Raw genomic sequence first — 16923 nt, forward strand, 5'->3', positions numbered from 1 at the left:
AAAAGCAAGAAAAAATAAGACAAAGAGAAAAAGGGTTGATTTTTATGCGTTTGCTAAGTACACTCTGTTGCGTACCACTTTTATAAATCGATAAAAGTTGCCATTTGAAGGATTCTTTTCTTGAAACATTGATAATAAAGCGGTTAAGTTGACTAGATAAGACTGCTGAATAAAAAAGAAAACTATTATCTAAGGCTCTGACTGTTCGCCTTACAACTCATTCCAAAGAACTGTTTTCTATAAAGAAAAACTATATGAATTGCACGAATTGGAGAGATTTTGCTTCAATTCGTGCCAATTGTAGTTCTCGTGGTTAAGTAGTTCTTGCTGCTGGTGACATAAACTTTTTAAAGAACGCTTGTAGGCGGCGCAACTTTGAACGAGCCAAAGTCTGAATCAAAGGGGATTTTGGTTTGCCTTAGAATTTTCATAAACAAATATGGTCTGAATTTGTGTATTCATGAGTCATGTTGAGCGAGGACCTGAACCTGGACAGCAATTTTTACCGTTCAAATTATCAAGTATCTTTTAAAACGGCAGTAAAAAAAACAACATTTTTCTCGATAAAACCGTACCAAACATTCTGTAAAGCTTAATAAAAATTCATCCCTTCATAAAGAAACAAAGCGTGGGCATTAGTTTGCAGTCAACTATTTTGCTTTTTGCCCAAGAAAACTCTGTCAATTTTTCAAAGATCAACTTCATCTACTCGCAACGCATCAAAGTGCAAGTTGCCCAAATAATAACAAGCAATTTGCCCGAAACTGCTGGGGTTCTCAGCAACTTCAAAGCATCATTTCAATTTATCAAAGCCAAACTTAAAAGGAGAGTTCCAAAGTTTATCAAAACTGCACAAAACTGTTTGGATTTTGAAAATTCTGCAATTGATTCTGCCGCCGTTTTAAATCTGACTCACATTTTGAGGTTAAAATGTCAGCGAACGAAGAAAGAGAATTTGTTCAGCGTTAAAATTGAAGTTCTAGATGTTAAACGTTGCCCAAAAATGGTCCGGAACATTTGTGAGAGTATTTTGGATGTCGGAAAGTACCAGCCGCTACATCAGATCATGAAAAAGATGGCCCAGTCCAATTTGACTGAGGGTTTTAAAGTTCGGGAGAAAAAAGTGACGGGCAAAACGAAACGGGTCGCAAAGGTATGTTCAGTTGATAAAAATCCATTGAAACCAGATTTGATGCTTCTTCCCATGATAGGCAAGATCTTGACTTTCTTGACTTAAACTGGGGACTCCTGGTCAAGTTTTTTTTGAAGATAAGTTACCATGATATCCCAGGTTGAGATTCCGGACGCTTGATCAGATCATTTTGAATCGCACATTGTTGTTAGCTTATGGAACCTAAAATACAAAGTCTAGCTTCGGCTTTGATCGCCCATCAGTTTGAACGAAAATCGCACCCCTTTCTGATTAGGTTGCAGAATATGGAAAAAATATGACCACAAGAACGTGGTCTGATCGTAAGTCTGGAAAAGAGATATTTCAGAGCAAAGTCATGGCAATTTTCTGACCATATAGCGCTCAAAGATCGTAACTCAGCTTACAGATACTCTGTTCAGTTAAACCACAATAATTGTTCCGACTCCTCTTGAGGGGGGTGGAACTATATACTCAAATGGTTTTTTTTGTTCAGTCAATTTTCGCCGATCGGTATATTCATCGTACAGAGTTGAGACTGGTATCATTAAAAAACTCCTCCAGCGTAGAATATGGAATTAAAAAGAGTTATCGAGTTTTAAACTTCTGAGAAAAGTAGAGTGAATTCACGTTGTTTTTATTTACATTTTCCGAAATTTTTGTCTAAATTTTTGTAAATTTTGCTAAAATTAGTAAAAATGTTTAAGAATAGTGTCATTGATTTTATTTTTAAAGACAAACAAGTATTGTTGATTGTTTTGATATAAATTTTTGGTCAAAAATTCAGTTAAAAATTTCAAAATTCAGCCTTTTTCATCAAAAACAGCACGAAATAAGCTACTTTAGTTCACTTTGATTAAAGTTGCCGGCAGTACACCTCAAACAACACTAATACAATCTTTGTAGACTCAAAAAGGGGGTTTTTCTTGCTTCAACTTCCGCTTAGAGAGCTCTGTAATTAGAGCTTTGCCGTTTTTCGCTAACTTTACTCGTTGATTATCAAAAAAGCAGAATTTATTTTTGAGTTTTCAACTAACAAATTATCTATATCTACAACATTCGAAAAATCAGTTGTTCCTAACGGACAATAAGCGTTAGCAGGGATAGTTTTGGGCCAATCTTAGACTGTTACAAGCCAAAGAGAAGTCGGATCGTAATCAGTCGGTCTTTTTTTGAAAAAAAAGACTTTTTTTATTATTAAAGAACAGAACATATGAAATTAAAGCTCAGGAGTGATAGGTACAATTGGCTGCTTAAGCAGCTCCAACATAATGCATTTAGTGTTTTACTTGAAAGTTTATGGTCGTTTCGACTTTTAAAAATAATTGACTTTAAATAAATAATGGCTTAATGAACTTTTCCTCTATTTTTTTAAATTTCGTCAACTTGTAGCTTACTGTCAGCAAAAAAAGAATGATTCTTCATTCTACTCTTTTAAAATTTAGTCTCAATTAGGGTTTTAAGCCTGAAGTTATTGCTTTCTGGCTTTGAAACTACTAAACTTCAGATTTTTTTTTGTTTTTTGGATATTTTCCAGTTTTTCACGTTTTCTAGTTCTGTCAAAATATCACATTGTTGACAGTTCTCATATCACATCATTAGCCTTCATAATAAAAAACAATTGAACATATTAAAATCCTGAAACATATAGGTTATCGTTTTAACGGCCTCGACACTTCTTTCTTGAAGAAATTAATTGAATTTTTGTCTTTAACTGTCATTTCTACTTCGTCGTTTTGGTCGTATGAAAATTCCTGTATAGTGATAGGTTTCATTGGTTTTTCAGGGAAAAAAGATGGGCCGATCTTTTGATATTAGTAGATAGCTGATGGCTTCAATGACTTTGAGAACATTCGTTTTTCAAAACTAAAAAAACTTTTTAACTTCGCAATTTTGTTCTTTTTATTTTTCTTTTTGTTACCTAAGCTCGTTAATTACAGGTCAAATATGGCATTATCAGTGTCAGGGGAAGGTATCACAAGGGATTGGTGTCCCAAAATCCAATTTTTTTAAAAGAATTCGTCATGACCCTACTGGCTTCGACACCGGTTTTTCACAAAAAAGTGAATTAATTTGATTTTTGTCATATTTGACGTTCTTTTTGTAGACGCAAGATAAATTCTGAATAATTGCAGGTCTCAAGGGCTTACCTTAGATGAATAAACGATCCTATTTAAATATTTCCTTTTGTAATTAATGTCTTTCATGACTTTGGATGTAATTTTGTTTCGAAAAAAATCAAAGGTATTACATAGTTTTGCCCTTTTCTCTTTTTAACTACTTATGACCTAGTCTCACTATTGAATGGCCTCATACAAAATTATCGGAGTTTGAAGAAGGCGCGACCGAATCTGTTTTGAGGGCCAAAATATGACTTGACCGTTTTGACAGCGTTTTCTGGCAAGCTTCAACTGAATTTTTGTTTGTTCTTTTTTGTTGTTTTTTTTAGCCGCTTAAAAAATTAAAAAAGGACAGGTCCTAATGCTTTTCTACAGAAGCATTGGTAATCGTAAACTTTTGGGATATTTTACTTGATTTCTATTGGTTTTCATTACTTTGAAGTTAATTGTTTGAAAAAAATAAGCGAATTTTTTAACTTTACTGTTATTGTTCATTTTTGTCTAATAGTTACCAAACCTTTTTATGGACTGGTCCCATTTCTTTTCTGGTGGTTTATATGTTATTTTGTTTAATTTTAATTTTACCTGACGGTATGTTGTTTTTGTTATTAAATTTTGTTTTTTAAAACGGACATAAAGTTTTTGATGCAGTTAATGTTTGTTGTTGTTGTTGTTGTTGTTGTTTGAATTTGCTGTTCGTCTTGACTCGCTTTCTTAATATTGGCATATCACAGTTATCTAATCCATCAAGTTTTACTCTGCTTTTGAGGCTCTCTTATCGTTCATACACAATTTTTTTGAAAAATACTTCCCAAAAAATAATTTTTGGGTTTTTCTATCTGTTCCTCATTTGGTAGACAATTATGCCAAATTTGTGGATGAGCGGGATCGGAACCTTATGTGCCATCGCACAATACCGAGCCTCCTTGTTTTCTACTATATTGACTTCAAGAAATAAAAATGACACGCCGGCAACTTGACACAAATATATATTATATCGATATTGAATGAAATAAAGTGTTTTTAGAAAAAAAAATCAACGTTCAAAGCTGAAATGATATGATGCATTCGGAATCAACCTTAAATATTTTCCAGAAAAAAAGTTTCGCGAGAAGGCGAAGTCTTCAACATTGTTTGATCAGATATGGGTTTGGTAAGAACAAAATCACAATGGCTGAACAGAATTTTCTTCAGTTTGGTGTTTTGTGATTAGAGGATAAAATCAGGAGACTAATCTGATCACAGGAAAGTGTCTTGAAGATGATCTGTTCAATTAACAGTGTCTGGAGAAAGGTCTGACCAGAAAAAAATTGCATCACACAAAAATTGCGACATTTGTGGTCGAAATAGGATCTGTGATCTGCAGTTCCCTGGGTCAGGAATAAGCAAATCAGAAGACAGAGGTCTTATGAGAGGCTGCCTGTTACGGGTACTTTAAATTGGGATATCTAGATATGAATTTAGAAGACCTTGGTAAATTTTCTAAATTTTGGAAACACACACGCCAAAATCCCGACGTATATCTTGCCAAGAATTTTTTTCAACGCATGTACTTTTCCTATTGACTTTATTCCTTTCTTCCATAGACCATTATTTCGGTCTTCATTTTTCAGAACGCTCTAAATTGTGATTACGCAATAACCAAGCGCTTTTTATTTCAAAAAGGGAAATAATGAAAAAAAGCACAAGGACCAGATTGAAGAGTCTTTTAAAAACAATGGTTTTTAACTTGGCTTTAATCAGAACCTCAATTTCTGAATTAGTAGATTGTTGTGAAAATCAGTCAGTAAAGCTTAAAAAGTAAATTGTTGAAGCAATCAACGAAAGTTATAATCAAATAATGGCTAAGCATCCAAGTTTAAAGGATATCCAGACAAGTGTGGATGCATTTTGGTGAGCAACTAAATATCAATGATATAATAAAAGCAGATTTGACAAAAATTTGTTTTCATGCTCTGTTTCTATAATTATGCAGTAATTTATTGGCGACCTGCAACAGAGAGATCTTTAATACTAAGGTCCACTTGATTCGGATATTTTTCCTGTCAGACCTTATTGCTTTGAATAAGAAAAAGTTCCTCTTTAAATCAAGATATAATTTAAGATCTCATAAGCATCGTACAAGCTATTATAAGCTAATAACTCCGCTTTTCTTATAAACCGGATAATAGAAAATACTTATCAGAGTCGGATCACAATTTTATGGCGCCAATTACCATCAAAGAGTTCACATTTTTCTAAGATCTTATCAGACTACCTTTTGGCATAAGTTATCTAGTAGATAGCTGATAACGTGGTCAATGGCTCCCGCATTTGTTCTATCAATAAATTGTTTTTGCACTTTTAAATTTCATCTAATGTTAGTTAGGAAACAACATTTGCTTGCATAGCAATTTTTGCGAACGAAGTGAACAACTGCTGTTTATCAAATACATCTGTGATCAAACCAAAGTGTTCAACTAATTTTTGTTGCCTAGCTCAATTTTTAAGAACTTTAAGAATTTTTGCAAAAACATTCATGTGCTTTGAAGAGTAAATGTTGCTGCTCCGAGGATCAATTGTTGCTCCGAATTTTCAGCTTGCAATTTTTTTGTTCATATTGCATTCTTCTTCAACGTCTAGCCCTCTTACAAGATTACATAAGAGCATAAGCGGTACAATCCAACAACTGATATTTGAAGTTTAACACAAGCGATATTTAATTGCAATTTCTCTGTGGAAAAAATGGCAACAAGAATTCATTCTACCCTTAGGCACATGCATTTGAGTTTTTTTTTCTTTTTGAATCTCAAACTTGGATCTAAACTTTACTTGCCCGACAAAAAGATAATCTTGTAAGATTTTTGCCACAATGATCTTTTCTTGGAAGATGGTGCAGATTAACTCACTCTTGCGAGTTTAACTCTATCTTGCAAGATCTTGAAAAGTTTTTTTCTACAAGAATCTTTCAAGATCTTATAAGATTAACTTTTTTGTCGACTAAGGTTCATACAAAATTTTAGTTCTTACGAAGGCAAAGTGTTAATGAGTTTTTTGTTGATGTAAATCTTCTGTGATATCAAGCTTTTATCGTTTAAAATCTGGTAAGTATGTAATTGTTTTTCACGTGTCAATATTATGTAAAACTGGATTATGTCTAACAAAGCCTTGGCGAGTTCCCAGACAGAAGCAAGTATGTCCAGAACGAAGGTGAACACGCGAGGGGGCGTGGTGAGTTTAAAATTTTATAGTCCTGAAGCATCTAATAAGCATAAAAATTTGAACACGAACGCACGATAGTCTGGTGAACGCACAAAAAACTGATCATGAACACACGACTAGTCTGGACAAGATATTTCCGTCTTCCTAGTATGGGACCTAAGCCTGGGAGATCTTACATGGCAGTTTTCTCGGATCACTGGGGGTGAAGTCTCCATCAAAAAAGACTTTAGTCTGCAGATTTATTCCAGATGAAGTGCAAAAAGTGCAACAGCTCATCTTCAGTCCGATTTCTAACTTCACAGTCAAAAACAACACTGAACAGCGATGGAACAGGAGCTGATCAGAATGAGAATCAAACTAACAGACAGAAAAATCAGAATCAAGATTACTGGTCCTCTGAGTTGTGCTCTTCACTCAAGACTGCATCAGTCGCTGTGCATAATGGAACAGCAGCAACAAGATCAATAGAGTTCACTGAACATAGTCTGCCGAGGCTTAACAGTATCCCTTTCCACTCCAAACCAGTGAGCAAAATTACTCTTTTCTTATCATAATACAAAAATGTATAAATTATGTATTGAGGTCCCGGGATGACCCTTCTTAGATATCATATCAAAGACCATATATGGTTCCATCCAAGTCTAAGCAAAATTTCTTGCAAGATCTTGCTATGGTTTCTAAGAAGCCATATATGATCTTTGGTATGATTTTCAAGATTTTACATGAAATTGGTAATTTAGGCAGAGCAACACGTTTTCAATGGTTTTCCCACCGATGGAACATTTTATGGTCTTGGATATGGTATCCAGGAAGCCATAATGGTCTTGGATATGGTATCTAAGACACCATATATGATCTTGGATATGGTTTCTAAGATTCGGCAAAACATTTTAAAACTGCAACCAAATGAATGCCTTTCACTACATTTCCGCAAATGGTAAGTTGTATGATCTTGGATATGGTATCTAAGGAATCATTATGGTCTTGGATATGGTATCTAAGAAACCATATATGATCTTGGATATGGTTTCTAAGATTCGGCAAAACATTTTAAAACTGCAACCAAATGAATGCCTTTCACTACATTTCCGCAAATGGTAAGTTGTATGATCTTGGATATGGTATCTAAGGAATCATTATGGTCTTGGATATGGTATCTAAGAAACCATATATGATCTTGGATATGGTTTCTAAGATTCGGCAAAACATTTTAAAACTGCAACCAAATGAATGCCTTTCACTACATTTCCGCAAATGGTAAGTTGTATGATCTTGGATATGGTATCTAAGGAATCATTATGGTCTTGGATATGGTATCTAAGAAACCATATATGATCTTGGATATGGTTTCTAAGATTCGGCAAAATATTTTAAAACTACAAATTTTATTCATGCATTTTAGATTTCCTTAAGAATATTGTGACGTCATGGTTTTCTTGGCAACCATAAGCAAGACCGTGAATATTTATGGTCTTGGATATGGATGCCAAGAAATTGAACAAAATAAAAAAACTATCCTAATTTCTTTTTGGAAGGCTTAATGTAGTCAGAAGACGTTAAATTACCTGTTCCCCGTATTTTTGTTGTATTTTTTGACTTTGACTTTTATGGTCTTACATGGCACCATAAATGTCTATGGTCTTGGATATAGTTCCCAAGACACCATGAACTTGATTTTTTTTCAAGTGTCTTGCAGAGTTTTTTTCCACTCAGATTGCAATGTATGGGTGTTTTAAAAGCTTTTTTAAGCAAAGTTGACATTTTTGTATGGTCAGCTATATGGTTGCCAAGTTACCATATATGGCAACTTACATGGCACCATAAATGTGTATGGTCTTCGATATGTTATCTAAGAAACCATTGAAAAAAAAATTTAATGCCGTATCCAAATGCAATATTGCCTTTAGAGCTTTGAATAGCAAGCCAAAACAATTCGTTTTAGATCACTTTTAATATTTTCCTTGGTCTTGGATATGGTATCGAAGAAGCCATACACTCCATATATGACTTTGATATGGTATCTAAGATCGGTGTATGGTGGTCAACCCGGGGTACGAACTGAATATATGCAGTGACCTATGTTACAATTAATGCATTCCCACAGCTGATTCGTATAAAAAAGTACGTTCCCAGGTTGAGGTCCCAGACCGGAAGTCAAAATGTCCAGACCCAGATGAACGCACGACGGGGGTGTCGTGCGTTCAAAATTACATAGTATGGAACCAAGGAAAATTCTCGTGCAAGTAGGTAATAGTCAACGCATATCCAATTCGTAATTACCTCCAAAACATGATTCAAACAACTTTCTGTAATGTACCAAAAAACAAAAGCCAACCACGCAGATATTTGAGATCAGTTTGTATCATGAATCAGCTCCTTCAACGCATTGAGCTCAAAATGCAGCCTATGATTATCAAAATGCTATTATTGTCGCTTCCGGATCAGTTCCTCAAAGTGTGCTACGAAAGCCACAATTAAGTACTCCACTTTGTGTAGGAACGTCTTTTGGGAGTGAGGCTTTTCTAAAAAGAGATTTTTCACTAAAGATTGCTTAACAAACAAAATCTTGACCTTTCAAATACCTCTTTCTTTTAATTTTACACAAGCTCTTCAAAAACTCTTTTAAATACACATTTTTCTTAGCTTTGGTTTTTTATGTTGCTCTTTTAAGCTTTTCTCTCCTTTAAAGTAGATTCTTAGTCTTTTTAACAAAGATAACTTCTGAGATTTCCAAAACAATAAATTTTAAATAGAAAACGTTTCATTTGTTAAAATCTATTTTTCATAGGTCTTCGTTATTTAACAAATATTTTTAACGCCTACTCTCAGCAAAAAATCGAAAAATGCGTTCTTCAATCACTCAAAAAAGGCTTATCGATAAAAACATCATCAAATGACTTCCAAATCATGCAAGTTATGCCTCCATTCAGGAAGTGAACTATTTCAAATACAGAATATCTGAAAAACGACTATTTTCAGTGTGCAAAATCTATGATGAACGAGTTTCGACAAGAAGCACGAAATCAAATAACAATCAGCAAAAAAATTCGCGCAAATAAGAGACAAAAGATTTCATTAGCTGACTGTTGTCTCCCCACCAACTGTCAGAAGTCTTTACCATTCAATTAGATCCCGAGACACTAACTTACTAGGCAAAAATGTTTTCCCTATGGGCAAACATCTCCTCAGCACAGAAGGAAACTTCTATCCTGGAAGACAAAAAATTAAATTCATTAATCTCACATATGTTTGCTCAGACACTGAAAACCTGAATTTAATAGATCATCCAGTGGAAATATAACACAGCCCAGCAATAATCTGTATGAACAACAACACAAGAGGCGATCTCATTTTCGATGGTTATCCAACATCGAGTGTGACAGTGAAAACCGCAACTGAAATGGAAAGTCTGAAATTTTGGTCATATGAAACTCGGATGGCAGAATTGAAAGAATTGAATAGCGTATAGATCAAATTTCAAGCTCCCTCACTACATTAATGCCAATACTGTGAGGAAAAACTTCAATATCGTGGACACCAAAATGATTGGTGATATTTATGAGAGAGAGTCAAAAAAGTGTAAACCATATGCAAAGAAACAAAGAATAATCGTGCTGATAAGTAGAAGTCAACAGAACTTGATAAACTTCAAGAACATGAACAAATCAGTGACACTTACTCATGCAATTTGACGAAAGATGAATAGGAAATGGAAGAAACTTTTGCATTAAAAAAAAATTGCCCTGACACAACAGAAAACGAAGCAGTCACCGAACAAGAATCTGAAAAAGTTAACAAAACCTTTAACCATCAAACAAAACGCCAAAACAATTGAAAACGCCCATCTCAGAACAGAGAAACTTTAACCAGTAGAATTTCACAATAGCGCTGTTCTAAAGCAGTAAAAACCAGGCGTCAAAAAGGCACAACACAACGCGCAAATAGCAAAACACTTCTTAAAAGATCGGTGGATTAAAAAGAAAGACCAGATCGAAGAAAAAAACTGACCACAAAATTTTTGTTTTAAAACAATTTGGCCTTAAGAGCCTGAATAACTTTCACAATAAAAGAAGAGTGCTAAAAATTACCCAGAGAAACTTTATGCATATTGTGTGTCCAAGAAACCAACATTTTAGCTCTATCTCGCTCATATGGAAAAGTTCTTGAGCAGAAAAAATTATGCTATCATCTAAAGCCTGAAAAAAATTGCAGCGGAGGTTTGGTTATGGCTTGCATTGAAGAACTAAAATATGAAGATCTGATAATGCAATCACAACATCATAGTGGGTTACTTTTAACCAACTCAATCAAACGGTATTCAACGTATATCTAAGGCCAAGCTAATGTACTGAAAAAAATGAACCCCAAGTATCACGCAACTCTAAACTGAACGATCTACTTTTTCAACAGGGATTCTAATCTTTTCAGTCATGATCCGAGAAACACATCAACTGCTCTTAGAGGCGAAGACGACGGAATAGAATGATTTCTAAAGCTCCATACGATTACACAGAAAGTTCTCTCTTTATTATAGCTATAGAACTGGACGTACTTGATTTCACGCACTACGACAAGAGAACATCATCTTTTTCTCGATTATATTACATTTTTACAGACTGAGCTCCGAACTAAAAGTACCTCGAAATAAATTTTCAGATCACCTGTTGCTACAGCTATGTGAAAAAAGCGAAGAAAGAGAACGTCGCCGAAGCTTTTGGAAACTGAGTGATACTGTTTTCTTGCAAAGCAAAGAGTATACATCAAAACAGAAATAGAAGCACTTGGAACTAAATGTTTTACACATGACATCTATGGAAATTTATTAAAACGATATAATTCAACAACCTCCAAATCAAATTGTATGCCAAATAGTACAAAAAAACAAAAAAATGTTATTTTCAACCACTTTAAGAAACTCACTCAATCATGCGAACCTGGAAAATCGAAAGATCTGTAAACCAATGCAAAAAAGAAACAACACGAACAATATTACTTCACTCAAGGTTGGTGCAGGTGTAACAACAAAAGAGGATGTAATCATTAGCGATCTTGAAAAAAAATTACCACAGCTCTATAACAGCAAGAAAAAAGCTTCCTTTGAGATATTTCTTGATCATTTGAATGAATGCAAAACAAAAGAAATAAATGAAGTGAAGGAAATGAATATAGATGAACAATTTAAAGCAAATAACAAACTTAATGCAGAGAGGTCATCAGTATTGGATGGAATAACCTCGAACTTTTACTTATAAACGAGAAATGGCTCTATCGCTACAAAGAGTTTTCAATAAAATATTTTAAACGGAAAACCTTCCTGCAAGCCTCCTAATTGCAATCTTAATACTTCCGCCTAAAAGTGAAAATCCGAAAAATTTTGGTGAGTTTAGAACTATACGCTCGCTCAACACTGAATTAAAAATTCTATCACACATTCTATCTTCCAGAATCGTATTAGATCCCAAAGACATAGTAAATCAACACCAGTAAGCTTATCTGAGCAAAAGCAAAAACATTGAGCCTTATATAGAGAGCAAAAAGCTATTAAGCAACTCAATAACAGCAAATGCTTTGTGAATCTGAAGTTTTCAATAGCTTTCAACAAAGCAGACATAAAATACCTCTTCGCTCTTTTCGACAAAATTGGCGTCGAAGAGTGCACAAATTCTGCAATAACAAGAGTTTACAAAGAAACGAAAGCTATTATCCAGATCAATGGCTACCTTTCCAAAACATTTGTAAAACAACGTGGAGTTAGACAAATTTGCTTTCTTTCAGCTTTACTGTACACACTCGCTGTTGAGCAATTACTCTGCTGTATAGACAATTCACCACAAAATAAAGGTTTCACCAGTTCCAAAACAGTAGCTTATTCAGTTTATATTACTTGTAAAATCCGTATATCAGCCATTGAAATTTTTATTTGCTGCGGTAAAAGATTTTTGCGAACGCACTCTACTGGGAATCAATGCCAACAGTAACAGAAATTTTGGGAAATAAATTCTTTACTGATAAATGAGAAACAAATTTATTTGACCTCATCAAAACACAAACTGCCATATAAACACACTTCATTTCTCAATCAAAAACTTTGGAAGCCAAGAGACAAATCATTGGAATTTTATTCTTCCAAAGATCCCGTGTTACTCAAGAAGCACAGACACAATATCAAATACCTTGAAGAATGTTCAAAGACTCACCAACACTCTACTCAAAACTGGTGACAAAATGTAAATTAGAAGTGAAGTTTTCTATGAATGGGTTGCTTTGGGCGGTATCTCCCTCCCACACATCACTTCAAAAATTGTCACGTCAAAATTCATAAACAAAATCAACTCGGACAAAATCAATTTAAGACGAGAATGAAATTAGCTTTTCAAAAGACTTATCTGTTCTGTTAAATTCTTTAAAGCTCATTGTCTCTCAAAATGAGAATGGTAACAATATAGAAACCTCACCGAGATTCAATAAACCCTTGAGAACAAGTGAGATATACTGGCATATAATCGCTCAGGTTATTCTATCAAGTTTGATCGAGGACCGCTTAAAAAAATCAGTTATCAAATACAATTGTTCAATATATGAATTAACTCGCTTCTGCCAAAATATTGGAAAATGTACAAATTTTAACCATAACAACCGAATCTATTATATCGCCTTGCCTTAAATTGTCTTGTCGACAATCAAATTAGATGAATGAAAATTTTTCACAGTCACGAATTTGCAGCTTTTGCGAAAAAGATTTTGAAACCTCGGAACATTTAGTTCTCAAATGCGAGAAATTATCTGGAGCGAGAAGTACACTGAATAGTTGGCGCGAAGTTCTTTTAAATATGAAAGTTGAAACTCTTAGATTTACAACAAGTTATATAAATGGATCGTGGCCAGAAACCGTTGAGCAAAGAAAGAACTATTTGAAATTTGTACTCAATTTGTGATGCTTAACTTGAAATCTGATGAGTTATTAACTTCTTTGTGAATACCATCTGTAAATGAAAGCATCTGAGTTTATATTTTAAAAACTGAGCTGAAATTGACAGCGCATCTTTCGTGCTTAATTGGTCAAATACAAAGCGTTTTTCACGGAAACAAAAAACCATTAAAAAAACATTTTACGCAAGAATACAGAAACATTTATCTAAGCAAAAATGGGCATTGTTTTTGCCATTCAGGACTGCAACTTTCGAGCAGATCAGAATTGGTTTTAGGAGAGCACTCCTTGTCCGTACAGTGACACGGGAACAACCCACAGCTTGACAGATCGCCCTTCATCGAAATCATCTCCGATCAAAGTGAAGAGCCGTTCCCAAAAAAGTCTTAACCAATCGCGTTACGGTCAACAAAGATGTAAAAGTCAACAACAGCACACAACAGATCACATTCCGGTTTCCACAGAGCAAGGTGGTTTTTAAGTTGTTTTTATGAAATATAGCTCTGGATAGTTTGTATTTTTGGATCTTACTTGTGCCCCCCCCATTACGTTAAGCACCCCCCAGTTATAGAGCACGTGCCCTTACATAATAATTCATTATCTAAAATTATGGCACAAGAGTCCGGGGAGTGCAAAAAATATGTTCCCACTAAACTGGGGGGGGGGGGGGGGCACAAACGGAAACTATCGGTGTTTTCAAACATGTGTCATCCTCCCTCCTCCTTACAATGAAATTGATGATCTATTCTGCCCCCCCCCCCCAGCTTAGTGAGCCTAAATCTTTTATGACCCCCAGGCGCACGTGCTATTTTCTTACATACTAACGTGCTATATAACAACATATAATTTGTAACTGGGGGTCATAAAAAAACACTGGGGGGGGGAACAGAGTTTTACAGCCTCCACCCATTTAAAATGTCGGCATTATTATAATAAAAATCATCTGTTCCGTTTGTGCCACCCAATCCCAACTTATTGGGTATATATTAATTGCTGACCCCAAGCCCATTTGCCATTTTTACATACTGATTGGGGGCCTTTCCTATTAAAGCCCCCCCCCCCCCAGCTTAGTGGTCAGATAACCTATAACCCTCCTCCCCCCCCCATCGTGGTAAATATCCACAATGGGGGCTATAATGGTAAAGACCCCTGATTTGGCACGCACCGTGTAACTACAGAAGACACTTACACGGACATTCTGGAGCTTCTAAAAAATATAATCATATATTTTGCAAGTGAAAATGGATCTTTTCCGTTTGTGCCCCCCCCCCCCCCAGTACGTTATGTGCCCCCAGTTACAGAGCACATGCCATTACATAGTATATCACTATGTAAAAATATAGCACGTGCGTCTGGGGGGTGCAAGTAATATGCACCCACTAAGCTGGGGGGCACAAAAGGAAAAGATCTGTGAAAATCATAGAGAAGCTTTTTTCAATTAGGTTTGTTAATTCAATAGCTTATGCTGTAACGCTGAGAAGTATTACAACTGCAGAATATTTTGTTCATCTATAAACCTCTTACTCATATAATCATAACTTTTAATATAAATGTTTAAATGTCGTGCGTATACAAATCTTACACAAATGATTGTTTTTACGCAATCATACACGATTAAAACTCCTGTTGTTACCCGTACCTAACCTTCAGAGATCATCAGTACTGAATCAGAACAATTTCAGAGAAATTAAGATTTTCAGTACTGAATCAGAGATAATTCAGAACAAATTCTGAATTTCTCTGATTCAGAGGAAAAATTCAGAATCAACTTTTTCTTAAAATCTCTGAATCAGATCAAAAATCAGAAATTTTTTAAAGCACATCTATAGAGCAATTATGAACATTTCAGATGGCATAAGAAGAACATTTTGCGGGATATCTGCCAAGAGAGTCTTATAATACTTTTGTAATGTGATCATTTAAGACTTTTTCTGAGATTTTACACAACAAAATTTCAAAGATCGCTGGGGATTTAAAGCAAATCAATAGTAAAGCAAACAGCGCTAAGATTTTACACAGTATGTTTTGAAAAAAAAAACTGGGGACATGAGACACAAAATGTAACAAGATTGGCAGAAAATGATTTGATATTCGGTATACCTTTCTTTGCTTTTTCTTTTGTACCATGTCAGTTCTATTTTTTGCAGTGTTGGATCATCATATGCTTCAGAAAATAAAATTAAGGACAAAAATCAGAAGGTTAGACATTGTCAATGTAAATAAGATACAATTTATATCAATTATATACTTCTTTTCAGACCATCAAGTCGGAGGGTTCGGAAAACGGCTGTTTAAAGACCTGCAGTACCAAGAGCAGCCATCGAGACCATTCAATCCTCGTCTGAAACACCGGTATACTTTTGTATTTTGGGTTAAAATATAATGAGAAAACGCTCCAAAACCTTAGTCGAGGAATTAGTTCCATACAAAAAATAGCTAAATATTTGTTCCCAAAGTTAGCAGATTCTAATCGATTAACAATAACATCACTAGCGCCTAATGATACCAAATTTTGCGTTGTAAGATTACTCACTTTTGTAATTCAATTTTCCTACCTTAATACATTGTACGTGTCTGAAACGTGCTTACAAACTTTGAGAATGAAAAGGCGGTGACCTAAGTGGAATTTTCGGTCAAGGTTTTTTATTTTTAAGCTCGAAGTTAAAAAGTGGTGTCTACTTTACACCGGAAAATACTTTTTGCGGAAGCGCATTCCACAAAAAAACTGTGAGGCAGGATATTTGCAGTATAATCCCTCATTTTAGTATTCTTATAAGAGTAAATTGTAAAAGGATTAAAAGTTTGTGAAATGCCCCTACGCCAAAGGTAACCATAATCAAAATTCTCTGGACATTTTTTCGCTATGTGGAAACTACTTACACGCAATTTAAACGCTTTCTACACTGGTCGTGAAAAAACGGCGAGAATTGCAAGCCAGATTCTTTGTAGCTAGTTTTGGTTTTTGTACGGGTGGACCGGTGCCATAAATTGGCAAATTTTTAAAACTTCAGGTTAATTTTCAGAATAATTGGAAATATTTTTTCAAGTTATTCAGTATTAAACTTTCCATTTGACAACTCAAAGATACAATGAACATCAAAAAGCAACCTCCGTGGGTTGCAAAGGGATACCTTTCCTGCCAAATGTCATCTTTTTAACGACGTAGCGTAAAAATTTCGCCTTAACTATTATAGTTCGTGTTAGCACCGGTCTATGAAGTAACGTAAAAAGTTCGCATTAACTATTATAGTTCGTTTTGGTACGGGCAGACCGGTGCCACAAATTGGCAAATTTTTAAAATTTCGGGTTAATTTTCAGAATAATTGGAAATATTTTTCAAGTTATTCAATATTAAACTTTCCATTCGACAACTCAAAGATACAATGAATATCAAAAAGAAACCTCCGTGGGTTGCAAAGGGATACTTTTCCTGCCAAATGTCGTCTTTTTAACGACGTAGCGTAAAAATTTCGCCTTAACTATTATAGTTCGTTTTGGTACGGGCAGACCGGTGCCACAAATTG

At 34.8% G+C, this 16923-nt stretch overlaps 1 protein-coding gene across 1 annotated transcript; it reads left to right on the forward strand.

Moving 5' to 3' along the window:
* Positions 1 to 623: 623 nt before the first annotated feature.
* LOC142355752 (uncharacterized) lies at positions 624 to 15751 on the forward strand (the record flags this gene model as incomplete). The annotated part of the gene is made up of 4 exons (XM_075407818.1): positions 624 to 1153; positions 6720 to 6995; positions 13677 to 13869; positions 15658 to 15751. Coding segments are annotated over exons 1-4 (713 nt in total), but the record flags the coding sequence as incomplete, so codon positions are not given.
* Positions 15752 to 16923: the final 1172 nt, after the last annotated feature.

This window comes from Convolutriloba macropyga, unplaced genomic scaffold, assembly GCF_964194025.1.
Source record: "Convolutriloba macropyga unplaced genomic scaffold, txConMacr16.3 SCAFFOLD_4160, whole genome shotgun sequence".
Classification (NCBI taxonomy): domain Eukaryota; kingdom Metazoa; phylum Xenacoelomorpha; order Acoela; family Convolutidae; genus Convolutriloba; species Convolutriloba macropyga.